The sequence below is a fragment of the Triturus cristatus genome, chromosome 12, assembly GCF_964204655.1.
Source record: "Triturus cristatus chromosome 12, aTriCri1.1, whole genome shotgun sequence".
Classification (NCBI taxonomy): Eukaryota; Metazoa; Chordata; class Amphibia; order Caudata; family Salamandridae; genus Triturus; species Triturus cristatus.
Genome location: NC_140595.1, coordinates 195,372,011 through 195,399,113, shown reverse-complemented (window position 1 = coordinate 195,399,113; position 27,103 = coordinate 195,372,011). Strand labels below are relative to the sequence as shown.

The 27,103-nt window shown below is 50.8% G+C and overlaps 1 protein-coding gene across 1 annotated transcript in view; it reads right to left on the bottom strand.

Moving 5' to 3' along the window:
• Positions 1–27,103, bottom strand: part of HYDIN (HYDIN axonemal central pair apparatus protein) — a 2,467,744-nt gene that overhangs the window by 553,012 nt on the left and 1,887,629 nt on the right. The window contains exons 58-61 of the mRNA XM_085640020.1: positions 13,607–13,727; positions 11,155–11,359; positions 9,185–9,420; positions 7,403–7,554 (exon numbers count right to left, since the gene is read on the bottom strand). Of these exons, the coding sequence (XP_085496146.1) occupies positions 7,403–7,554; positions 9,185–9,420; positions 11,155–11,359; positions 13,607–13,727 (714 nt within the window). The remainder of the gene's footprint in view (positions 1–7,402; positions 7,555–9,184; positions 9,421–11,154; positions 11,360–13,606; positions 13,728–27,103) is intronic.

Genomic DNA, 27,103 nt, shown 5'->3' with positions numbered 1-27,103 from the left:
ACCGAAGGTAAGTAACTTGTTCATCTGAAAGAAACACGTTAGTTAGATTCCTCACCTTAGAATAGATACCCAAGCAATACCATCCCCGGTGGTGGGTCTGCGAACCAAGATCACACCAGAAAGTCCTGGAGGACAGAACGGCCAAAGAAGCCATCCCTCCGGACTTGGCTGTCAAGGCAATAATGCCTGGCAAACGTGTGTAGCGAAGCCCACGTTGCCGCCTGACAGATGTCCTGCACAGGGACACCCCGTCCCAAAGCAGTAGTAGCCGCTATGGCCCGAGTAGAATGGGCGCGCAGCCCAACAGGAGGGTCCTTTTTTGCCAAGGAATAACAAATTTTGATGCATAAAACGACCCACCGAGAGATGGTCCGTTTGTGCACGGCTTTCCCCTTCTTAGCACCCACGTATCCAACAAAAAGTTGGTCGTCCACTCGGAACTGCTTTGTGCGGTCCAGATAAAAGGAGAGCGCACGTTTTGGGTCCAGACGGTGGAGCCCCTCTTCCTCTTTGGAAGGATGCGGAGGCGGAAAGAAGGTGGGCAAGGTGACAGACTGCCCAAGATGAAAGGGGGTCACCACTTTCGGAAGAAAGGAGGGACGAGGCCGAAGGACAACCTTGTCCGGATGAACAGAGAGAAAAGGAGGCTTTGATGATAAAGCCTGGAGCTCACTCACCCGTCTAGCCGAGGTGATGGCTACCAGAAAAGCAGTCTTAAGCGTCAGCAGACGAAGAGGACAATTATGAAGAGGCTCAAAGGGAGCGCACATTAGAAATGTGAGAACAAGCTTCAAGTCCCACTGAGGCATTACAAAAGGGACAGGAGGGAACGTGTGAGTAATGCCTTTTAGAAAGCGTGTAACTACAGGGGACTTGAAAAGAGAAGGCTGATCAGGAAGCCGCAAGAAGGCAGAGATGGCAGCAAGATAACCTTTCAGGGTGCCCAGGGCAGAGCCCTGCCGGGCCAAAGAAAGAAGAAACAGTAGAACCTCAGAAAGAGGGGCGGAAAGGGGATCCACAGCCTTTGCTGTGCACCATGCCACAAATTTGTTCCACCGGCAGGCGTATACCGCCTTTGTGGAGGGACGCCTGGCTGCCAGAATGATATCACAGACTTCAGGAGGCAAGTCAAATGGCATCAACTGCCGCCGCTCAATCTCCACGCATGGAGGTGGAGGCTGGACAGGTTCGGGTGGAGGACCGTCCCCTGCTGCTGCGACAGAAGATCCTCCAGAAGGGGCAGACGTATCGGAGGATCGGTCAACATACTGAGTAGCTCGGGATACCAGTACCTTCGTGCCCAATCCGGAGCCACCAAGATGACTTGGGCCCGGTCGTGCCTGATCTTCTTCAGCACTCTGGGCAAAAGTGGTATAGGCGGAAAGGCGTACAACAGACCGCAACTCCACTCGTGACGAAAAGCGTCGCCGAGCGAGTGCCGCCTTGGAAATTCCAACGCGCAGAACTGCTGACATTGCGCGTTCTCTTCGGTGGCGAATAGATCTAACCAAGGCTCTCCCCACTGCTGAAAGAGACCTTGCGCCACTTCGGAGTTCAGACGCCATTCGTGATCCATCATGCACCGGCGGCTGAGTTCGTCTGCTCTGGCGTTCAGAGAGCCCGCCAGAAGTTGAACCACTAGGGTGACGCCCTGGTGTTCCAGCCACGTCCAGAGGCGCAGAGCCTCCTGACAAAGGGTCCACGACCCCACCCCGCCCTGTTTGTTGCAATACCACATGGCGGTGGTGTTGTCCGTGAACACCTGCATGACACTTCCCCTGACAGAGGGAAGGAAGGCTTTCAGTGCAAGTCGGATCGCTCTCAACTCCAACAGGTTGATGTGGAGACGAGACTCCGCCGGAGAACAGAGGCCTCTGATCTCCGCCTCTCCCATATGGCCACCCCATCCCAGGAGGGACGCATCCGTCACTACGACATGCTCCGGTTGGGAAAGGGAGAGGCTCTTGCCCTTGACCCAATCGCGGTCCGTGAGCCACCACTGCAACTGCTGTGCAGTGCCCTCCGAGATCAAGACATGGTCGGACAGGTTGCCGTGATGCTGGGCCCACTGAAACTTCAGGTCCCACTGCAGAGCCCGCATGCGCCGCCTGGCGTGATGCACTAGTAGGATGCAGGAGGTCATCAGCCCCAGAAGCCGCAACACTAGCCTGACCAAAACTCAGGATAGAGGCGGAAAATGGGAATCAGGGCCTGAATATCCCGGACCCGCTGTTCCGGCGGATAGACCCGGAACTGCGCCGAATCGAGAACCGCTCCGATGAAGAGGAGCTTCTGAGAGGGACTCAGGTGTGACTTCGGCACGTTGATGGAAGATCCCAGCAAATGCAGGAGATCCGCCGTAGTCTGGAGGTGGGAGACGACTGTCTGGGGCGAGCCCGCCTTCAACAACCAGTCGTCGAGATAGGGGAAGACTGGAACCCCTGATCTGCGCAGACGAGCTGCGACCACCGCCATCACTTTCGTGAACACCCGAGGGGCACTGGTGAGGCCGAAGGGGAGCACGGTAAACTGAAAGTGCTCTTGGCCCACCGTGAACCGCAGGTAACGCCGGTGGGCCGGCAGGACGGGAATGTGGAAATATGCGTCCTGCAAGTCCAACGCTACCATCCAGTCTCCAGGGTCTAGGGCAGCTAGAACCTGAGCCAAAGTTAACATCTTGAACCTTTCCTTCCGGAGGAAGGCATTGACGTTCCGGAGGTCCAAGATAGGGCGTAGGCCCCCTTTGCCCTTCTTGGGAACCAGAAAGTAGTGGGAATAACAACCACGACCTACTTCTGGGCTCGGAACGCGCTCGACGGCCCCCTTCGCCAAGAGGGCCGAAACTTCCTGGTGGAGAAGATTCAAATGATCCCCCGAGATACGGTGGTGCTGCGGTGGCATGGCTGGAGGGGTCGTTTCGAAGGGGAGGGAGTAGCCCCTTCGGACGATTTGCAGCACCCACCTGTCCGATGTGATGGACCGCCAGTGGAGCAGGTGATGGCGAACTCTGCCGCCCACTGGCGTGGAATGGGCCTGAAAGCTCGGACTAGGAAGGCTTTGAGGCGGATGCTGCCGGGGTGGATGTGGGCTGACCGCGTCGTCCCCCAGAACCGCCTCGGCGGAAACCACGTCCGCGACCGCGCGCAGGTTGGTTCTGCGGCTGGTGGCTAGGCGTACGTGAGGAGGCACCCCTTCCTTGGCCACGAAAGGGGCGAAAGGCAGAAGTTTGCGACCGCGGGGCCGAGAGGCCCAAGGACTTGGCCGTAGCCCGGGAGTCCTTAAAGCGATTCAGCGCACTGTCCACTTTCTCGCCCAAAAGGCGAGTGCCATCAAAGGGCATGTCCATGAGGGTGCTCTGGACATCGCCCGAAAAGGACGTGGACCGCAGCCAGGCGTGACGTCTAAGCGCCACTGAGGTAGAAATCGCCCTACCCAGCGAGTCCGTAGTGTCAAGCCCACATCGGATAGCATGTCGCGCTGCATCCCTCCCATCGGCCAGAGCCTGGGTAAGTCGTGTCTGGACCTCCTCCGGACACAGGGGCAGCACGTCCTCCACCGTATCCCACAGAGAGTGGGAATAACGGTCCAAGAGACAGGCGCTGTTCAAAGACCGCAGGCCCAAACTAAGGGAGGAGAACAGCTTTTTGCCGAACTGTTCCAGTCTCTTGGAATCCCGGTCCGGCGGAGCGGTCGGGAAGGAGGATTGGGTGGTAGAGGCCTGGATAACCAGGCTCTCGGGGTTAGGGTGTTGGGACAGAAAACTGGGGTCGCCCGGAGCAGGGCGGTGGCGCCTGGCGACGTTCCTGTCCACAGGAGGAACTGTGGAGGGCTTGGACCAGGTGCCCTGCAGAACGTCAGTGAGGGCCTCATTGAATGGCAGCAGAGGTTCAGTGGAGCTTGCTGCAGACTGAAGCACCTCAGTGAGGACGTTAGTCCTCACAGCCACGGCAGGTAGCTCGAGCCCAAGGGCTGCGGCCGCCTTGCGCAGCACCACAGAGAAAGCAGCACCCTCCTCCGAAGCCACAGTCGGAGGAGAGATGAATCCAGTGTCTGGAGAGGTATCCAGACCACTGGCCTCCCCCAGTTCATCTGCCCAGTCCTGTGACAGTTGAGCCTGAACGGCCATAGGATCCTCGGATCCCTCCCATTCGCCCCCATCATCCGATTCCTGGTATGCAGGAGGAAGGATCGGAGCCGGGCGATAGACAAAATGTGTCTCCAGCGGCGCCGAACGCGGCGTCCATCGACGCCGTAACGGCGCCGGGCCCGGAGCGGGGCTGAACTGGGGCTCGACGCCGAGCGGAGTCGGCGTCGGAGGTGGTACCGGGGTCGACGCCGGTGGAGGAGGCGTGACGAGGTCGACCGGCGTCGGCGGGGACTCGGGAACGGGTCCCTCGGGCACTTGCGGCGTCGAGGCCGGAGCCGTCGACGGCGCCGGGGCCGGAGCCGCCGGAAGGCAAGATTGCCCAGTCGGGTCCGCGGGGCCCGAAGGCGCGCCAGCGGGCGTCGACGGCGGAGCCAGGTTCCTCATGGCCGAGAGGAAGGCACTGACTTCCGCCGGCGTCGCGTCAGTCCCAGGGCCCGGCGGATATGGGGACTTGCGCGGCGCCTGCGGCTCCGCTGGAGCCGCGGGGGTGGAACCACCCTGACCCTCGGCCGAGTCGCGCGACCGGCGAGAGGAGTCCGAAGAGCGGTGTCGCCTCTTGGACTTCTTGGAGTGCTTCGACTTACCCGAAGACTTGGAGCCAGACGATCGATGATGACGTCGGCTGCGGCTCCGCGACCGATCCTTGGACCTCCTCCTGGTCCAGGATCGAGAGGGGCGCGGAGCCGAGTGGCGAAGCTCGAGAAGCTTACGGGACCGCTCCCGTCTAGCCTTCGAGGTCAGGGCCTTGCAGTCCGAACACGACGCCGCGTCGTGGTCGAGGCCCAAGCAGTAAAGGCACCGGCGGTGATGGTCCGTAACCGACATCAAGCGGTTGCAGTCAGCACAGGCTTTAAAACCAGGCATCCTACCGGCACCGGAGTCGAGACAAGATCAAAAAGGATCGAAAAAAGTTAGTCAAAAAGTGACTAAAGGGGTAGCTCTCCCGGATCTGCGCTTACTGGCGCGGAAAAAAGAAGAACTGACGTCAGCGCGCGAGGGCGGCGTCTAAGTACTCCGACGACGTCATTCCGGCGCACTTCGCCGACGACGGACGCGGAGCCGCAGACGACGCCTAGCGACGCACAAGGGGTATTGCTGACGAAAAATCTTCCGGATCCAGTCTGACGCCTGGGGATATTCTAAGGTGAGGAATCTAACTAACGTGTTTCTTTCAGATTAATTATGTATTTAAAGAACAAATGCAAATGGAACTTGTACAGTAGGGCTGACCAGAAAAAACTATGAAACAGAACAAGATGAAAACAGAAAGACGTTTGTCCCAGACTTTAATTGTTTGCAAGAGCAGTGTGTACAAACACACACAACTTTCTCTTGAGATCAAACAATTTGCAATCTAAACTACCTTCTATGTCTTGGCTTCCTTCAGATATATTCCCTTCATCAAGTGCGGATTAGAAGCCCCTTTTGGAGGTGGGTGGGGTGGGCCTGTTCAAAAAGTAATTCCAAATGCGGGAACCAGGGTACTAATACAAATGTCCCACATTTTCATACATTGAGCAATTACATTAAACAAGCACTGGCAAAGGCAACACTTCTTGTCTTTTGAATCTTTTGGCTTTGCCAATGCCCTTTGGAGATTCTGAACAGCATAGTTATAAAAAAAAGCCATAAGCAACTCTGTTATTTTGTAGGCATGTGCATGTGTGATGATGTAGGTATGCTTGGGCATCATTCTGCATGTGTGCCTACAAAATGACACAGGTGCAAGTCTTTTTTTATGGACAGTTCTGAGATGGATAAGTAAAAAAATAAAAACACTGAGGGCCGGCAGTAACTTGCTGCCTGGTACTCCCCCCAAAATAAATAAATAAATAAAAATGCACAAAAAAATAATCCGGCAGGAGTGGGGGGACAATGGAGGAGCAGGTGGAGGGAAAAGGAGCACACAAGGGAGAGCAACACGTAGGTGGGGAGAAGCACACAAGAGAGAAAGCACAGAGCAGGGTAGGCAGGGAGCTTGGCGGGGGAAGAAGAACATGAGAGAGCGAGAGCTTTAAACACAAAGAAGACAGGAGTAAGGCGAGCGGATGGGTGTTTGGTGGTACGCACACAAGGGAGACAGTATGCAATGTCATGGAGGGCTTAAGCAAAAAGAAAAAAGTTGTTTCCTAAAAATAAGCAACAGAATAATAGAATTCAGCCAAACAGAGAGATGCTAAAGAGGCTATTCTCCAAGGAAGGAACAATCACAAGATGGACACACAGACAAGGAAAGCCACTGAATAAGAAGCAAGAAAATGAGACTGACAATAAGGTCAAACAATGGTAAGCAATGGATGAACTGTAAGTCCCTGATAAGCCCACAATAGATCATTTGCAACCAGAAAGCATGGGATATCTGGGAGGCTCAACATAAAAACTTAATGAACTATGTTGATTATAAAGTAATTGGATTTTACAGGATGAGGTTTTATTTTATTCATTCAATTTATTGAAATATTTGATCTAATATGGTAATTGTAAAAGTCATACCAATGAAAAAAACAAGGATATTTCAAGAATATTGTGAAACAAGTGTAGCCGCGTACTCCAAGAACAAATCCACTAGAAGACACCATTAGTGAGGAAATGCAAGACAAATGAAATGATTCCTAAGATTTCTTTAAGCACAAAAGAAGTGGAGATAGGCGAATAACGGGACGTAGCTCATTCTGTTATTTTGGAACGACAAGAGACAAGGATCAAAAACGAGATGATGCTTCATAGGGGCGAGGTCTATTCAGAAGACCTTGACATGCAGAATGAAGGATACGTGCTGGCTGATGCAAACTGAGCAATTCAGTAAGATCTGGAGCAGTTAGGAAGTGGATACTTTTGGCAAAAATACACAAGTAAAGAATTTGACACTATGTTGAGGTCACTATTGACCTACAAAATATTACACCCAACATCGCCTACCACTAGTTCATCAAGGTAAGTATATTATTACTACTTTTACCACCATGTTGCATATCTAACCCAATTACCTAATGTATTTAACTGTTATAATTAACTACACAACCTTGTGCTTAGGGATTAGCTTGACTCAATGGATACAATATCATGCAATAGCCATGCAAAACAGAAAGGATATACCAACAAATACACTGTAGTGGAAGAGCTCATAGAGTAAGACCAATACAAAAAGAACAGCAATAGAGAATGAAAAATTGCCAGAATAAGAGCCTAGTAGCAATGAAGTGAAGAATGGACAAACGCTCTTAAAAGGAATTATGGAGCTTGTCTGTCTCTTACCTGCCCAGTCCTTCCAAAGCTGCCTCAAACACACACTGGTAGGTCTGCATGGTCTGTGGCGAGAATGTCACTGTGGCAAAGATGTGACTATGATTGTTGATGGAGACACGTGTGGGTTCAACTTCAAAGATCTCATTGATACGGGAAGTGCTCTGCAACAGACAATAAGGGCATTAACCTGATCACTGAAACTTAGATGCATAAAAGATTTTGGTCTATTGCATCCTCATTCATGGCACCTCAATGCATACAGAGTGATGTTCAGTGACACTAGGTTCAAAATATTTTTACAACTTTTTCCACTGGGTCTGTTTTCAACCACACACAAAAGAGACACTTCAGACACTACCCAAACATTTTATATACTTAAGTGGAAGGATATAAGTCTCATGTACAAAGGGTTTTAGCGTTAGCACACCCTCTGATTCGGTAAATGAGAGGGTTTGCTAACGCTATACCGCTTTTTAAATGTATTAAACCCATTTAATGATTCTGGAAAAGATCCAGAATTGTTAAATGGGTTTACGAAACCCTAGGGAATTGCCTTCTAGAAGAGGCTTGTTAAGGGTGTCCCTTCCAAACAGTGGCGGCTGCTCCACTAAGGTGGAGGAGCGTCACCCCACTGCTTTAAAGCAGTGCAAAGGGAAAAATAAAATTATAATGATGGAACATTATTATCATTTTATTTTTAGTATTGCAGTTGCACTGCAGCCAGGTTAAGTTAGGGCAGGGCCGGGCTCCTGTGACGTCGAGAGATGAGGAGGGTTGGCTGCACCTTAAGTGCACATGGCTGTCTCGGGCCGGCCAAACCGTCATGCACACTTTGCATGTCCTCCACAGGCTGTACTTCACAGCCTGAGTGGAGAACATGCCCAGCCTCTCAGTCCCTCTCTGAGCGCTGAACCACAGTACTCAGACCAATTAAAATGTTGCTGTAAGGCAGCGTTGTGATTGGTCAGGGGCACCTGGGTGCTTCCTCATTCCTGCATCAAAGGAGAGGAGGCGGCTGGAAACGGCGACCACTAGGTAAGTTTTCTATTCTTTTTTCTTTATTTATTTTTTTACTTATCCCCCCGCCACCATTCCCTACCAACCACCTCTGCTTTCAAATACAGATTCTTTATAGTATGCTTTAATATTTTGAAACCAAAATCTGGTTACAAAATATTAATATTTTACCAGCAACTGAAATAAGGATTTAAGCCATTTGCAATACGGAAGAGGTCCCCAAGGACCCGCTGTAATTTGTGACAGTTGACAAAAACTTGTCAACTACTGCCTACTCCTATAAAAAGTTGAAATAACTTCATTATTATTTTTTTAAACGCATCCCGTTTTCCTTTAGGGAAAACAATTTATTTAAAAGCAATCACAGATATGGTCTGCGGACCACAGCAGGCCACCATCCATGTGACTGAGGCCAATTGTAGTTGCTTGCAATTTTCAACCTACCTCATGAATATTGATGATGTAGGCCAAATTGCAACCCACTATGATTCTGTATAGTTTAACCAACATATTAGTACATAGGTCGTTTTGCAACCTACCAATACATTCAGTAGAAACCGGTTTGCAAATGGTGTCCACCTTTACTGACCCATAAATAAGAAATTGCTAATTGTTATTAGCAGCAATTTACAATTTATTATTTGGTTTGGAATATTTGAACACGAGGCCAAGCGTTACTATAAGGTAGAAATTCTGACCAAAGTACCATCAGTTTAGCACAACATTCCATCTTCCCAATAGTGCTTCCTTCAACCTTACACGAGCCCTTCTTACCTTTGCTGAGACTGGCTTGACAGATAAGACCACATCACAATGTACTTTGCCCACATTAATAATTTTGAAGCGTGCAGTCGCCTGCCGTCCCACCAGGACATTGTTGAAGATAAACCGATTCTCTTCTTCCACATACACACCACCAACCTCTGAGGTCTGTACACAATGAAATAGGTGCATATTGTGACAAATCCGATGCTCCTCAAAAATGGAAGCAATGTCATTGATCACAAATGCTAGAAGGGAGAGAGAAGAGAAACATACAATTACAATAATACTCATGGGCGAAAGACTGAGGCAGGCACGTTTAAAGCACAACTGAAGCATACTTGTCTTTTTAAGGCACTGCAAACGAATATAACTGATGAATGTAGGCCTGTGTTTACCAGATCCCTTTGAGAAAGAATTGGTGCAGTGAAGGAGGATACCTATGGAAAAACAGGGGTGCTGATTTACAAGACTGACGCATCTCTGCATAACAGCAGAGATGCGTCAGTTAAGTTGCGTCACGTAAAAAAACCCTTGCGCCACCATGGATGGTCGCATTTACAATGCGGCACACCATGGAGCAAGGATTGACAGATGCGTGACGCATCTGTTGGCTTAAAGGTGATGCAGTGCTCGAGACATGTGGCAAAAGCGACGCAACTCCAGCACTGCTCAGGGGCGGCCTATACTTGCTGTGCTGCATTACTCCTTACGCCTGCTTCAAGCAGGCGTAAGGTTTTGACGGAGCGGCGTCGTAAAAGTGACTCTGTGAAATCTTGTAGATTTCACTGCGTCACTTTTACGAGGCTTTCTTGCGTGGGAACGCCCACCCTGCATACATTAAACCTGACGCAGGTATAAGGTGACGCAGGGCTTTACAACGTGATGCATCTCCCTAGATGCGTCACTTTGTAAATTTGTCGCAATGTGGCGCATTGTTTACGACGCCACTGCGTCACAACGACATCGTAAATGTGTCGCAAGGGGCTTGTAAATCTGCCCCAGGGTGTAGTAGTGAGGGTTTACTAGCTTAGCACAGACACACATTAGTGGCAAGGATTGTAGGAGTATAAAAGGCAGACTGGCTTATAGAACAGATTTGCGTCCTGATTTTGCTTTTAGGGGTGTAGTGGAGTGACTGTATTTGTTACGTTTGGAATAGTTGTGCTGAAATTGATAGACTGGCATTTTCTGTGAGACTGCCTGTTAAAATGTCATTATGAGTGCTTCTGTAGGCTGTGAAAGCTCCTCATTGTGGGAGACGTAGTTTTTTTATCTGTAGCACTGGATGTAAACGTTTGTGTGTTACTAAATGTAAAAAAAAACAGGGGCTGATTACCATCTTTATGTTAAGTTTTAATATAAAATGAATCACATTTAGGAATCACTCCCTAAAATAAGAACTTCAAACGTCTGAAAATTAACTTGGGGGAGAGGATGTGGAGTTAGGGCCAGAGCTGGGGAACCAGGCTTGAGTCTCGTGTTGGCTCAACATCATGTGATTCTGGGCACATCACTTATCTCCCGTGCTTTTAAAAAAAAAAAAAAACGTCATAATAATTTGACCCTCTGTAATGCAACTGGTGCTCATGTTAAGCTCTCCCAATACCTTCAGGTCGATTTCACACTATGTAAAACTACAAAAAAAAATGAATGAAAATAAATAATAATGTACAGATTGTAACAGATTTGGATCATTTGTACAGAAATAGTTAGTAATCTCACGGAAATAGTGAATGATAGTGAGGGGTTAGATTATAGGGAAACACATACAGAAATGAGTGTAGTAAAAACGGGGTCCAAGTTGGAGCATTTAGGGAAAAAAAAGATAAATGACGTGCAAACCAAACAAATAGTGATATCAGATTGTGGCTAGTTTGAATTAACTTTCCTGATTCAGCTGGAGCTGTGATAGTAACTGCAAGATGGTCTACATGTGCTCTTGGCTTCTTAATAGTTTAAGTAACTTAAAGGAGATGTACCTGGTACGCAACCGTCTGCTAAAAGTTTATATGGAATGCCATTAGGATAATCATTGGGGTCTCGATCGGATATATCGATAGCCAGTAACTCTTCGCTCTTGCCAGGTTGGTCTGGTACACATTCAACTGTAATGCTTTGAGAACCACCAGGCAAAATGGCTCCGAATCCAGGAAAAACAGTGAATATTCCAAGTGAAAAACGTGCCTGAAATAGGAAAAGAAAATCAAGTGTAATCTAAACCACCTGAAATCAACTCTGAGCTCACAAAACGCTTCTAAAGCAGTTAAGGTTTAATAAAACATACTGAACTACCGTTTACTATGCCTTATATTCAAGGTAATGCATGAAACACACAAAAAAGATACAATTTAACTTTCCACAGATACAATCACTTTAGAATTGTTAAAATTCAACACAAGCTTGGAGTGGGCGATGTGGTGGCAAACGAGACACAGCAGTGGAACAGTGCAAGGGGGGGGGGGCAATATGTTCAAGTTTTTTTGTTCTGCATACTCACTATTTCGATAATGTGTAAACTAAATGTCAATGGCATTGTTTTGCGGTGTATAAGATGGCAGCTATCTTTTGCATTAAGGGGCCACTGAATTCAAAATAGCCTGGCTCACGAGAGTTATGAACCCGAAACCGGGTCCCAGGATGCTTGTTTCCGGTCCAGGGAAGACATGGCTTGGCAGTTCGAGCTGGACTGTTCCCATGAGGCACAGGGTCAGACTGATTTGCATATGGCCATGTCTGAACTGGGGTGGTGGAGTGAGCTAAAGAATGATGATGGATTAAACCCAGATCAGTTGACTGGGGTTGAGTGTTTGATTTGCTCAAACGCTCCGTCCGTCATCCCCTTTGGTATCGCTTTGTTCGCCTTATGTTGGCAGGGTATGCCCAGATGTGGGTCCCTTGCTCACTTTGCCACTGGATTCAAGATAGCCTGGCTGATGAGGGTTATGAACCCGAAACCGGTCCGAGGATGCTGGTTTCCGGTCCAGGGAAGACATGGCTTGGCAGTTTGGTGCTGGACTGTTCCCATGAGGCACAGGGTCAGACTGATTTGCATATGGCCATGTCTGAACTGGGGTGGTGGAGTGAGCTATAGAATGATGATGGATTAAACCCAGATCAGTTGACTGGGGGTGAGTGTTTGATTTGCAAAACCGCGTCCCCATCCTCCCCTTTGGTATCACTTTGTTCACCCTAAGTTGGCAGGGTATGCCCAGACGTGGGTCCCTTGCTCACTTTGCCACTGGATTCAAGATAGCCTGGCTGATGAGAGTTATGAACCGGAAACCGGTCCCAGGATGCTTGTTTCCAGTCCAGGGAAGACATGGCTTGGCAGTTCGGGCTGGACTGTTCCCATGAGGCACAGGGTCAGACTGATTTGCATATGGCTATGTCTGAACTGGGGTGGTGTAGTGAGCTAAAGAATGATGATGGATTAAACCCAGATCAGTTGACTGGGGTTGAGTGTTTGATTTGCTCAAACGCTCCGTTACTCATCCCCTTTGGTATCACTGGATTCAAGCTAGCCTGGCTGATATGGGGTGTCACCCTGAAACCAGTCCCAGGATGCTTGTTAAATCTGGAGCGGGACTCCTCCGTGTACCTTGCAGGGGGGGCCCTCAGCTTTCATTACGCCACTGCAGGGAAGGTCTGGCTTGGCATTTCGGGCTGGACTGTTCCCATGAGGAACAGGGTCAAGACTGATTTGCATGTGGCTGGGTCGGAACTGGGGTGGTGAAGTGAGCAAAATAACGGTGATGGATTCAACCGAGATCTGTGACTGGGGGTGAGGGTCTGTAAAGTTTCAGCGCTCCGTCCATCATCTCATTGAGTTTGCAAAATTCAACACAACAATCACATGGAATGGGGCCAGACCAACCTTTCAAAGAAGTCATAATTAATTTCGCTTTACTCTTCATGATATCCTTAGGGTTCTCGAAAAGACCAAGATCACTTGATTTAGTGTTCTGATGAGGTTCCTTTACCGACATCACGCTCTGACAAGTATGGCAAGGCTTTAGGCTTAATGATTTCGGGGAAAGACATCCTCAAAAAAAGTAAACTTTGAACAAAAAATGAAAAATAAACTGGTGAGAAAATTCACCAAAGACTCCGGATGCAGCAGCTGTGAATGTGCGGAAAAAAATTAAACACCGGAGCTTGTGTATTACATATATCCATCCCTTTAATCTCCATTGTGCAACACACTCTGGGTAGAACAAAATCTGTTTCCGGTCTCTTGGCAGGTGAAATGGGTCAATTAGGAATCTGCAGGAGTTAGCATCGATTAGAAATGAATTTTCATTTTTCGGAAACTTACTGAAGGCAGGGTGGGTGATAATGTGCAAGCCTTGTTGTTTAATGACAGATTTTGTCAATGAGCCGCAACCTTATTATATTGTGCGGCTGTATTCTAGTATAATTTTAAGCACTCACCTGGCCAGTCACTGACATCTCTCTGTATGACGACTCATTGCGCTTCGTTTTACCCAAAGGAACAGACTTGGTAGAGCTTGAGCCTTCACGGGAACGTGAGCGCTTGACAATCTGGACTTGTCTGAAAGGTAGTGACAGAAGGACATACTTCACTGCAAGGCCATTTAAATATCCATTTGCATTTTAGGTCCCATTTAATAGCATAGGAAAGTCTGGCCACAATTGGAAACAACCATTGGCAAAGCCAATAGAAATAGCTTGCATTTTGAGCCCTAACTAAGATTTTTTTTTAAACTTGCAGCAAAAAAAACTACAACATTGCTTTCAGTATTCAATACATCTATGGGAGAAATAATTCGATGTGCAATGACTCACGGTACTTCCGAGATGTGAAATAGTTCCTCATGCACTGGAATGCAAGCATAGAAGAGGAATGATGCACCAAACAGTCAATAGCTTGAGGTTAGAGGACAATCAGGGATGTAGTTTGTGAAGGTGGGGCGGGAAGCAGGAGGGGGGGACAAACCCTGAATAATTTCTTAGTCAGATCATGGCTTGGCAGTGACGTTCTGCAGCTACAGTGAGATCAAGTTATTTATTGTTGATGCGGACTGAGCCAAAAATGGTTGAGTGGGCTACGGAGGAGTGGTAGGCAGGACCAAGGGCATGGTTGGGTCGCTGTCTGTCACTCACTCCACATCTGTGTGCTACCTGCTCGACTTTAAGTGGGTCCCGTCCTGCCAGGCCTCAGACCAGTGCGTATCCACATTGGGGTGTAAGTTCATGTCAATAACTTTACAAGATAAAACAATGCTCTAATTCCCAAATATGACTATCTAAAGCCTCAAGGTAATTCAGCAATACAGTTTGCATTTCACGTTTACTTCATCTTGCATTCCCCAAGAGTATTTTTTTTCTTTTTAGGCGTTGTGAATCTGTAGATAATTCATGCAACATATTTCTCTTTTATGATGGAGCACAAGTGAGAGCACTGGAGATAACTGCAGTCACTGGATCACAAAGGTGTTCAGACTTCCAAGCACATCCAATACTTGGCCTCTCTGCAGAGTAACTGTGATCCTAGGGGAAAGTGTGTGAACGAGGTACACAGATGTTGAAACAATGAAAACGGCAAAGGAAAATAAAATGCTGTGCCTACAGGTGAATTTGTGGGTTGTGAGTGTGGAGGCATGATGAAGTGGATGAGAAGAACATAGGTACAGATGGAGGGTTTAGACACTCATACGCCCACCTCACTTTCCACACATCTTAGCAATGTCTAATTCAGTCTCAAGTTTTCAAAATTCAACCTTTTCAATTTTATTCACAGCAAAATCATTTATTTAAAACCGCTAACAATCTTGGCAAATCCAATAGGTCTGGTTTGTTATGGGCATATGTCCGTTGTTATATGTATGGATGTGATAATATAAAATGTACATGGAGGTACCCAATATGCAGTCAGGTCGAATGCTTTGTAAAGCATGGGATTTTAGTTGTCTTGTTGTAAGCCACACTATTAACTTAGCAGACTACGCTTCTTAGCAAGGATTCCTAGCTACACTTCTTGGCCTCACGTCTCATTTAGAGACTTCCCAACTTTTTCATCCACCTTAAACCACCGTCTGCCTGAGATTATGGCTGCAGTGCGCCAATGGACACACAGCGGTGGAGATTCATGCCCTTCTCAGGCCTTGGCTGGGGTGCTTGAGAACTTGGGACAAAGTGTTTCAGCAACTGGAGTCGACTCTTAAATCATATGCTCCCCACTGCGGCATGGACATCCATCAATTCATCATGTGACATAGGATTTACATGGCAGTGATTTAATCGGGCACAAAATCTAGCTTTGTTCACTTTCAGCAGATGTAAGTCCAGACTTCAGAGTCCCCAGCACGGTACCACCCTCTTCCGTTCGGATCTGTCTGGACTCTCACCCATCTGCCTCTGCCGGGACTGTCACCCATCTGCCTTTGCCTGGACTGTCACCCATCTGCCTCTGCCGGAACTGTCACCCATCTGCCTCTGGACTGTCACCCATGTGCCTCTGCCTGGACTGTCACCCATCTGCCTCTATGCTTGGACTGTAACCCATCTGCCTCTGCCTGGACTGTCACCCATCTGCCTCTGCTGGGACTGTCACCCATCTGCCTCTGCCTGGACTGTCACCCATCTGCCTCTGCCTGGACTGTTACCCATCTGCCTCGACTGTCACCCATCTGCCTCTGCCTGGACTGTCACCCATATGCCTCTGCCTGGGCTCTAACACACCTGCCTCTGCCTGGGCTCTAACACATCTGCCTCTGCCTGGGCTGTAACCCATCTGTCTCTGCTTTGACTGACACCCATCAGCCTCTGCCCGGACTGTCACCCATCTGCCTCTGCCCGGACAGTCATCAATCTGCCTCTGCCGGGACTGTCACCCATCTGCCTCTGCCGGGACTGTCACCCATCTGCCTCTGCCGGGACTGTCACCCATCTGCCTCTGCCTGGAATGTGACCCATCTGCCTCTGCCTGGACTGTGACACATCTGCGTCTGCCGGGACTGTCACCCACCTGCCTCTGCCGGGACTGTCACCCACATGCCTCTGCCTAGAATGTGACCCATCTGCCTCTGCCTGGACTGTAACCCATCTGCCTCTGCCTGGACTGTAACCCATCTGCCTCTGACTGGACTGTCACCCATCTGCCTCTGCCCGGACTGTCACCCACCTGTCTCTGCCCGGACGGTCACCAGCCTGCCTCTGACGGGACTGTCACCCATCTGCCGGGACTGTCACCCATCTGCCTCTGCCTGGACTGTCACCTTCTGCCTCTGCCTGGACTGTTACCCATTTGCCTCTGCATGGACTGTCACCCATGTGCCTGTGCCTGGACTGTCACCTTCTGCCTGAGCCTGGACTGTCACCTTTTGCCTCTGCCTGGACTGTCACCCATCAGCCTCTGCCTGGACTGTCACCGATCTGCCTCTGCCTGGACTGTCCCCCATCAGCCTCTGCCTGGACTGTCACCCATCAGCCTCTGCCTGGACTGTCACCCATCTGCCTCTGCCTGGACTGTCACCCATCTGCCTCTGCTGGGACTGTCACCCATCTGCCTCTGCATGGACTGTCACCCATCTGCCTCTGCCTGGACCGTCAACCATCTGCCTCTGCCTGGACCGTCACCCATCTGCCTCTGCCTGGACCGTAACCCATCTGCCTCTGCCTGGACTGTCACCCATCTGCCTCTGCCTGGGCTCTAACACATCTGCCTGTGCCTGGGCTCTAACCCATCTGCCTCTGCCTGGGCTGTAACCCATCTGCCTCTGCCTTGACTGTCACCCATCAGCCTCTGCCCGGACTGTCACCCACCTGCCTCTGCTCGGACTGTCACCCACCTGCCTCTGCCCGGACAGTCACCCACCTGCCTCTGCCCGGACAGTCACCTACCTGCCTCTGCCCGGACAGTCACCTACCTGCCTCTGCCCGGACAGTCACCCATCTGCCTCTGCCGGGACAGTCACCCCTCTGCCTCCGCCGGGACTGTCACCCATCTGCCTCTGCCGGGACTGTCACCCATCTGCCTCTGCCTGGACTGTGACCCATCTGCCTCTGCCGGGACAGTCACCCCTCTGCCTCTGCCGGGACTGTCACCCATCTCCCTCTGCCGGGACTGTGACCCATCTGCCTCTGCCTGGACTGTGACCCATCTGCCTCTGCCTGGACTGTAACCCATCTGCCTCTGCCTGGACTGTCACCCATCTGCCTCTGCCTGAACTGTCACCCATCTGCCTCTGTCGGGACTGTCACCCATCTGCCTCTGCCGGGACTGTCACCCATCAGCCTCTGCCCGGACTGTCACCCATCTGCCTCTGCCGGGACTGTCACCCATCAGCCTCTGCCCGGACGGTCACCCATCTGCCTCTGCCCGGACGGTCACCCACCTGCCTCTGCCCGGACTGTCACCTTCTGCCTCTGCCTGGACTGTAACCCATCTGCCTCTGCATGGACTGTCACCCATTTGCCTCTGCCTGGACTGTCACCTTCTGTCTGTGCCTGGACTGTCACCTTTTGCCTCTGCCTGGACTGTCACCCATCTGCCTCTGCCTGGACTGTCACCCTTCTGCCTCTGCCTGCACAGTCACCCATCAGCCTCTGCCTGGACTGTCACCCATCTGCCTCTGCCCGGACTGTCACCCACCTGCCTCTGCCCGGACTGTCACCCACCTGCCTCTGCCTGGACTGTCACCCACCTGCCTCTGCCGGGACTGTCACCCATCTGCCTCTGCCGGGCCTGTCACCCATCTGCCTCTGCCTGGAATGTCACCTATCTGCCTATGCCTGGACTGTGACCTATCTGCCTCTGCCTGAACTGTAACCCATTTCCCTCTGCCTGGACTGTCACCCATCTGCCTCTGCCTGGACTGTCACCCATCTGCCTCTGCCGGGACTGTCAGCCTGGACTGTCACCCATCTGTCTCTGCCTGGAGTGTCACCCATCTGCCTCTGCCGGGACTGTCAGCCTGGACTGTCACCCATCTGCCTCTGCCTGGACTGTAACCCATTTGCCTCTGCCTGGACTGTCACCCATCTGCCTCTGCCGGGACTGTCAGTCCAGACTGTCACCCATCTGCCTGGACTGTAACCCATTTGCCTCTGCCTGGACTGTAACCCATTTGCCTCTGCCTGGACTGTCACCCATCTGCCTCTGCCGGGACTGTCAGTCCAGACTGTCACCCATCTGCCTCTGCCGGGACTGTGACCCATCTGCCTCTCCCTGGACTGTGACCCATCTGCCTCTGCCTGGACTGTAACCCATTTGCCTCTGCCTGGACTGTCACCCATCTGCCTCTGCCTGGACTGTCACCCATCTGCCTCTGCCGGGACTGTCAGCCTGGACTGTCACCCATCCGCCTCTGCCTGGACTGTGACACATCTGCCTCTGCCGTGACAGTCACCCACCTGCCTCTGCCGGGACTGTCACCCATCTGCCTCTGACTGGACTGTCACCCATCTGCCTCTGCCCGGACGGTCACCCACCTGTCTCTGCCCGGACGGTCACCAGCCTGCCTCTGACGGGACTGTCACCCATCTGCCGGGACTGTCACCCATCTGCCTCTGCCTGGACTGGCACCTTCTGCCTCTGCCTGGACTGTAACCCATTTGCCTCTGCATGGAGTGTCACCCATTTGCCTGTGCCTGGACTGTCACCTTCTGCCTGAGCCTGGACTGTCACCTTTTGCCTCTGCTTGGACTGTCACCGATCTGCCTCTGCCTGGACTGTCACCCATCAGCCTCTGCCTGGACTGTCACCCATCTGCCTCTGCTGGGACTGTCACCCATCTGCCTCTGCTGGGACTGCCACCCATCTGCCTCTGCCTGGACTGTCACCGATCTGCCTCTGCCTGGACTGTCACCCATCAGCCTCTGTCACCCATCTGCCTCTGCCTGGACTGTCACCCATCTGCCTCTGCCTGGAATGTGACCCATCTGCCTATGCCTGGACTGTGACCCATCTGCCTATGCCTGGACTGTAACCCATTTGCCTCTGCCTGGACTGTCACCCATCTGCCTCTGCCTGGACTGTCACCCATCTGCCTCTGCCGGGACTGTCAGCCTGGACTGTCACCCATCTGCCTCTGCCTGGACTGTCACCCATCTGCCTCTGCCTGCACTGTCATCCATCTGCCTCTGCCTGGACTGTCACCCATCTGCCTCTGCCCGGACTGTCACCCACCTGCCTCTGCCCGGACTGTCACCCACCTGCCTCTGCTGGGACTGTCACCCATCTGCCTCTGCCTGGACTCTCACCCATCTGCCTCTACCTGGACTCTCACCCATCTGCCTCTCTGCCTGGACTGTAGCCCATCTGCCTCTCTGCCTGGACTGTAATCCACCTGCCTCTGCCTGGACCGTCGTCCATCTGCCTCTCTGCCTGGACTGTAACCAATCAGCCTTTGCCTGGAGTGTCACCCATCAGCCTCTGCAATGTGAGAGTGGGTCATGAGGCCTGCATCTGTAGTGGGTTCAAACTGACTATGAAAATCGCAGTGCAGACAGGTGCACTTTACTGACAGTTCATTTGCATCCCAATGATTAGTTCTTACAGCGATTCATGTAGTCATTTTGAAGCTCTGTAAATAATAAATGTTCAGATAAATCACGACGTGTTTAATGGAATTGTTGGGATTGCAGTTGCATGTGTGACCTTAAAACTGCAACATACATGTCAGCTCCTTTAATTTTCAAAGCCACAGCTTGCTATCCGCCATTCTAACATGGCTCACTGCTATTATGAGCTTCTCTTACAGCCAGGAGTGCGACAATCTCCGTCTCATATCAAAGACATCCTTTTTATTGGTACACATATTTAACTGCGGGTTGACACCTAAGTGCACATAAAAACATACAATTTTAGCATACATCACAACAAATTCATGAGCCTTCCACCCTCCCACAGATCTTATTGTTCACCACCTCACACCACCATCCTACTGTTCACTTCTCCATCCATTTACTCATGCATCAATATAGCAATGCACTCCTCCACATATATAACATAACATGACATGACATGTATTTGTAAAGTGCACATTCATCCCTTGGGGATCTTGACGCTGAAATAATAGACGTTTATGCTCATATTTAATCATTTACTAGGTCAACCATCCATGCACTTACCAAAACATACAACTATAATGGAATGCATCAAATAGGTAAAGGAGTTTGCACTGCTGCTGCAAACTGTGCTGTATATGTTATGTGAAAGAGGACTCAGTGATACCCTTTGAGCTTTACCTGGTCTCTCACAGTAGTAAGCTCGTACAGCTACTGTAGTGATATGTTTTCTGTCAGGGAGGGAAGCTTCCACTATTGTTGCCATGATGTATCTGTTCTGTAGAAGAAACGGTTTTGTACTTCTGCCCGTGCTGATCCTGCTCAATGAAGGCTGAAAGCCTGCACTGCTGATGCCCAGCTATCCCTGTTGTGTGAGAGATGCTGTGGTGTATTTCTTCTGTGAAGATGAGAAGTGTGTCAACTGATGCAATGGTTTATCTATTCTGTGAGAGAGGTAAATGTGTACTGTTAATACTGTGTTGTGCCTGTTCTGTGAGTGACTCTTGCACTGCTCATGGTGTGCCACACCTATTTTGTGAGGGAGAGAAGCTTGTACAGAAAAACTCTTTCACACCCACTGTTGGGTACCCATCATTTTGATGGCTTGTGGTGCATCTGGCTGTGGGTTGTAACCGTGACTGTGAATGTCCAGTCAGTGGATCTCAAAGTCTTTTGTAAAGGCTTGTGGGGAGGGTTGCCACCTTTCTTAGAAAAAAATACTGGGCATTTCTATGTGTTTAAGGCTTTGAAGGACCAGGATACAGGACTCTGTGTAAAATTCTCTATAGTGTTTCTTTAAGATAGCAATTCGTCTTCTATTTGAATGAAAAATATTTAAGGATGATCTATACAACTAGAAAATACTTTTAGCATATGCATCTTGTAGTTGCTTCTTTATGTTTTTATTTCTAAAGAACAAGTTACTTACCTTCGGTAACGCTTTTTCTGGTGGATACAGTATCTGCCTGTGGATTCCTCACCTTGTGAATATCCCTTGCGCCAGCAACATCCGGAAACTTTTGTAGCAGTCCACGCCGATGAGGCCGAAGACGACGTCACAGAGACACGGCTCCGCTCGCGACTCCGCTGACGTCACCGGCTCCATAAGAAGACCTCGTCGGCGTGATGACGTCAGTTCCGCCCCTTTTTTCCGTGCCTTCGAGGCACACGGACGGACTGACCGCAATATGTACATAAACAGTATACACAGTACACAATATGCATATCAACACACTCAGTGTGGAAAATAAATAACAAAGCAGAAGAAATAACATAATGCCTTTGACAGTGATAAACACATTTGAAACCCATCAATAGAATTACAGGCATAGAAATACCGGTATAGAAGGATGGACAACGGGGAGGCGGGTGGGTCAGTGAGGAATCCACAGGCAGATACTGTATCCACCAGAAAAAGCGTTACCGAAGGTAAGTAACTTGTTCTTCTGATGGATACATCTGCCAGTGGATTCCTCACCTTGTGAATAGATTCCACAGCAGTCCCCACTCCCGGAGGGGGGTGTCCACCCTTCTATACCAGAAAATCCTGGAGGACGGAACGAGCAAAGTGTCCGTCCCTCCTCACCTCGGTGTCTAAACAATAATGTCTTGCGAAGGTGTGGAGGGAGGCCCAAGTTGCCGCCCTACAAATGTCCTCCACCGGAACACCCCTAGCTAAGGCAGATGTGGAAGACTTTGCCCTGGTAGAATGAGCCCTCAAACCCTCCGGAGGCTCCTTACCAGCTAGGGAGTAGCACATCTTGATGCACAAGACAATCCACCTGGAAAGGGTGCGCTTGTGCACCGTTCGACCCTTTCTGCAACCAGCAAAACCCACAAAGAGCTGGTCATCAATCCTGTAGTCTTTTGTCCTGTCCAGGTAAAAGCTCACCGCCCTCTTAGGGTCCAAGCGGTGAAGTCTCTCCTCCTCCTTGGAAGGGTGTGGGGGAGGATAAAAGGAAGGAAGGGTAATGGACTGCCCCAGATGGAAGGGAGTTACCACCTTAGGCAAAAATGCAGCCCTGGTCCTAAGTACCATTCGTTCAGCATGAATGGTCAAGAATGGGGGTTTTGAACTTAGAGCTTGAAGCTCACTTACCCTCCTTGCCGAGGTGATTGCAACGAGGAATACCGTCTTAAAAGACAACAGCCTCAGGGGACACTTGTGCAAAGGCTCGAAGGGAGAACCCATGAGATAGGTTAAGACAAGGTTCAAGTCCCATTGAGGCATAACAAAGGGAGTTGGAGGAAATTTGTTTACAAGGCCCTTTATAAAACGAAGAACAATAGGAGACTTAAACAGCGACGGCTAATCCGGCAAACAAAGGAAAGCCGATAGAGCCGATAAATACCCTTTCACTGTAGCCACAGCAAAACCTTGCTGAGCAAGAGAAAGGGCAAACTGTAGAATATTAGACAGACGAGCCTTCAAGGGATCAATGGACCTCTCTCCACACCAGAGAACAAATTTAGACCACCTATATGAGTAAATAGATTTGGTGGAGTGTCGCCTGGCCGATAAAATAACATCCACCACATCTGGCGGGAGAGAGAAAGAATTCAGGTTGCCCCGTTCAATCTCCAGGCATGAAGGTGTAAGCTCTGGAGGTTGGGGTGTAGAACCTGCCCCTCCGACTGCGAGAGGAGGTCTGCCCTCAGAGGGAGACGGAGCGGAGGGCACGAGGAGAGGTGGAGAAGATCTGTGTACCACACCCTTCTTGGCCAATCCGGGGCGATCAATATAACTTTGGCCCGGTCTTGGCGAATCTTCCTCAGAACCCGAGGAATCAAGGGTATGGGAGGAAACGCGTAAAGGAGTCGTGAGCCCCAACTCAACTGGAACGCGTCCCCTAACGCTCCCTGCAACGGATACTGGAGACTGCAGAATGACGGGCAGTGCGCGTTCTTGTAAGTGGCAAACAGGTCCACCCGAGGAGTCCCCCACGTCTGAAAGACATGACGAACCACCTCCGGATGGAGCCTCCACTCGTGGTCGGCGGAGAACTGTCGACTGAGACTGTCCGCACGCACGTTCAGAACTCCGGCTAGATGATTTGCCATCAGACAAATCCGATGGTCCTGAGCCCAGGACCATAGACGCAGGGCCTCTCTGCAGAGACAAAGAGACCCCACTCCTCCCTGTTTGTTTACATACCACATCACGGTCGTGTTGTCCGTCAGGACTTGAACAGACTGACCGCGAAGGGAAGGGAGAAAAGCCTTGAGCGCCAAACGTATCGCCCGTAACTCCAGAAGGTTGATGTGACCTTTCCTCTGGAGACCAAAGACCCTTGACCTCCAGATCCCCCAGATGAGCACCCCACCCTAAGGTGGACGCATCCGTTATCACTGTTGTCACCGATGGAGGTATATGGAAGGGCTTTCCTTGGGACAGATTGCCCTCCACGCTCCACCAAAATAGATCCGCCGCAGCTTCTCTGGAGATCCTCACAGACTCCCTGAGATCCCCTTTGTGCTGATACCACTGCTTGCGGAGGCACCACTGGAGCGCCCTCATGTGCCAGCGTGCATGGTTGACCAACAGTATGCAGGAGGCGAACAGACCGAGCAGGCGAAGGACCTTCAGAACTGGAACAACCGCTCCGCTGTAAAACAAAGGAATCATTTCCTGTATGTCGAGAATCCTTTGAGGAGGAGGGAATGCTCGACACACAGTAGTGTCCAGTACCGCACCTATGAACAGGTTGCGCTGAGAGGGCACCAGGTGAGATTTGGGCACATTGATCGAAAAACCCAATCTGTACAACAGCCGAGTTGTATCCTGCAGATGACACAGCACCTTCTCCGACGACTCCGCCTTGATCAGCCAGTCGTCCAAATAAGGGAAAACCGAAAATCACGATCTTCTGAGATGGGCTGCCACCACTGCCATCACCTTTGTGAAGACTCGAGGTGCCGAAGTAAGACCAAACGGGAGGAGCGCAAACTGATAATGTTGCGACCCTACCGTGAAACGGAGATACTTCCTGTGCGACTTCAGAATGGGGATGTGAAAATACGCATCCTGCAAGTCGAGCGACACCATCCAGTCCTCCTGATTCAGCGCCTGAAGAACCTGAGCAAGGGTGAGCATCTTGAACTTTTCCTGTTTCAGGGAAAAGTTCAGGATTCTGAGGTCTAATATCGGACGCAATCTGCCGTCCTTTTTCGGGATCAGAAAATACCGGGAGTAGCATCCCTGACCCCTCTCCTGCTCCGGGACCACCTCTATCGCACCTTTCTGAAACAACTTCAGGACTTCCTCCTGCAGGAGAAGACGGTGGTCCTCCGAACAAACCCCTTGGCAAGGAGGGTAATTTGGAGGGAATTCCCGAAAGGGAAGGGCGTACCCATTCTCTACAAGATCTAGAACCCAGAGATCTGTAGTTACAGATTCCCAATCTTGTAGAAAATGGGTAAGCCGGCCCCCCACAGGACCAACATGATCCGGAATGTCGGATCTAGGGCTGTTTTGCGGTGGTGGGAGGGGCTGAGGAAGAGGAAGAGGAGGAGGAGAGCTGACGAGAGCCACGTGTGCGACCCCTGATTCTTCCTCTGTAACCTCTGGACGAGGAACTTTGCTGCTGCTGCTGCTGCTGCTGAGTCTGCCTATAGGTACGAAAGGATGTTCGTCCAAAACCTCTGTACCTCTTAAAAGACCCTCTCGACTGAGACTGGAGTCCCAAAGATTTAGCAGTTACCTTGCTCTCCTTGAATCTTTCCAGAGCAGCATCTGTCTTTTTTCCAAATAGGCCAGACCCATCAAACGGTAGATCCAATAAGGTAGACTGTACATCCTGAGAGAACTCCGACGTTCTCAACCAAGCACTTCTCCTAGTTGCAACAGACGACCCCATGATCCTTGCAACAGAATCTGCAGTGTCCAGCCCACTTTGGATCACTTGCCGCGCAGCCGCCTGAGCATCAGCCAAGATGTCATTAAATCCAGATCTATCATCCTCAGGCAATTTCGGCGCCAGTTTCCTAGCCGAGTCCATCAGCGCGTGAACATAGCGTCCCAAGAGACATGTGGCGTTAGTCGACTTCAAAGCCATGCTGGCTGATGAAAATACTTTCTTAGCTGACTGGTCCAGCCTTTTAGCCTCTCTATCCCCAGGGACCTGTGGAAAAGCCCCCTTAGACTTTCCAGAACAAGCCGCTTGAATCACCAGACTCTCAGGTGACGGATGGGACGACAAAAATTCAGGATCTCCTGGGGCCACTCTGTATCTCCTTGCGATCGTCTTTGAGACCGCAGGAGCAGAAAAAGGTTTGCGCCACACCTCCAATACAGGCTCCACAATGGCCTCATTAAAGGGAAGCAGAGGCTCTGATACCGTCGTTGGAGAATGCAGCACTTCAGTCAAAATGTTTGACTTAAACTCTGTTGTAGGAAGCTGGAGATCAAGCAACTCCGCAGCTCTCCTTATGACTGCATGGTAGGGTGCGACAACCTTGGATGGCTCATCAGATGGCGGAGTAATCTCCCACTCAGGAGAAAGGTCCAAGCCACTAGCTTCCTTAAGCTCATCAAAAACCTCATCCAACTCTACCAATTCTCCATCCGCCGCCTCCTCTTGAAGGTATCTCTGCTCCTCAATAATCCTCTGAGTCTCCCTCCTGGAGCGAATTCGAATCCTCGGCGTCGGCGGCGCCGAAATCGACTCCGACGGCGCCGGTGCCAGTGGAGCCATCGGCGTCGAACGAGGATCCAGCGGAGCCTTCGACGTCGAACGAGGTCGAGCCGGAGCCGGCGAGGATGGAAGCGGCGTCAACGTTCTCGGAGCCGGAGGATTCCAAGACAGCGTCGCTGGATAAAATGGGTAGAAAGGAGCCTGAGGATACACTTGCGGCACCCCCAAGTTAAAGGCCAAAGGACCCATCGGACCCGTAGGTGCACCAGGGGCATACATGGCACGAGCAAATACCCCATACATCGCATTTAAGTAATGCGAGGGGTCCTGACCTGGCCCAGGAAAGGCAGGATACTGGTCAGGCCCCACCGGACTCGGGCCAACCGGCGCCGACGGTGGATTCAACGGCGTCGCAGGCTCACCCGGGGCTTGAAGTTCTTCCGGGTCCGGAGATGGAGCCGGAGCCGGGGATGAAACCGGTGTCGGAGTCCGGACCGGAACTGGCGAAGCCGGAGACAAAGGGACCACTGGAGAAGAAGGACCAGCCGGTGAACCCGGCACAGGAGAAGGAGAGACGGAGTCCCTTCGACGCCGAGCAGGTGACTTCGGCTTCGGCGCCGTACTCTTGTCAGAATGACGCCGAGAGGAATGCCTTCTCTTTTTCTTGTGCTTCTTAGCTCTTGAAGCATGCCCTGAAGTCGACCTCGATGCCGACCTCGACTTCGATCGAGACCTCGATCTCGATTTCCTCCTCCCTCTCTTCTCCTTCTTCATCTTGGCAATAAAGAGTTTTGCCTCCCGTTCTTTCAGAGCCTTTGAGCTCATTTTACGGCAGCTGGTACAGCCATCCACATCGTGGTCCGAGGATAAACACCACACACAGTCCTCATGTGGGTCAGTGATGGACATATGCTTGCCACACTCCCGGCAAGGCTTAAATCCAGACTTCCTCGATGACATCTTCAAAGAAGACAGGAAACAGCAATGAAAATACACAAAGTATCCACGACGCTAACAACAGCGATTCCCGAAATCCGTTGGCTTCGACGGCGCGGAAAAAAGGGAACTGACGTCATCACGCCGACGAGGTCTTCTTATGGAGCCGGTGACGTCAGCGGAGTCGCGAGCGGAGCCGTGTCTCTGTGACGTCGTCTTCGGCCTCATCGGCGTGGACTGCTACAAAAGTTTCCGAATGTTGCTGGTGCAAGGGATATTCACAAGGTGAGGAATCCACTGGCAGATGTATCCATCAGAAATGAAAATA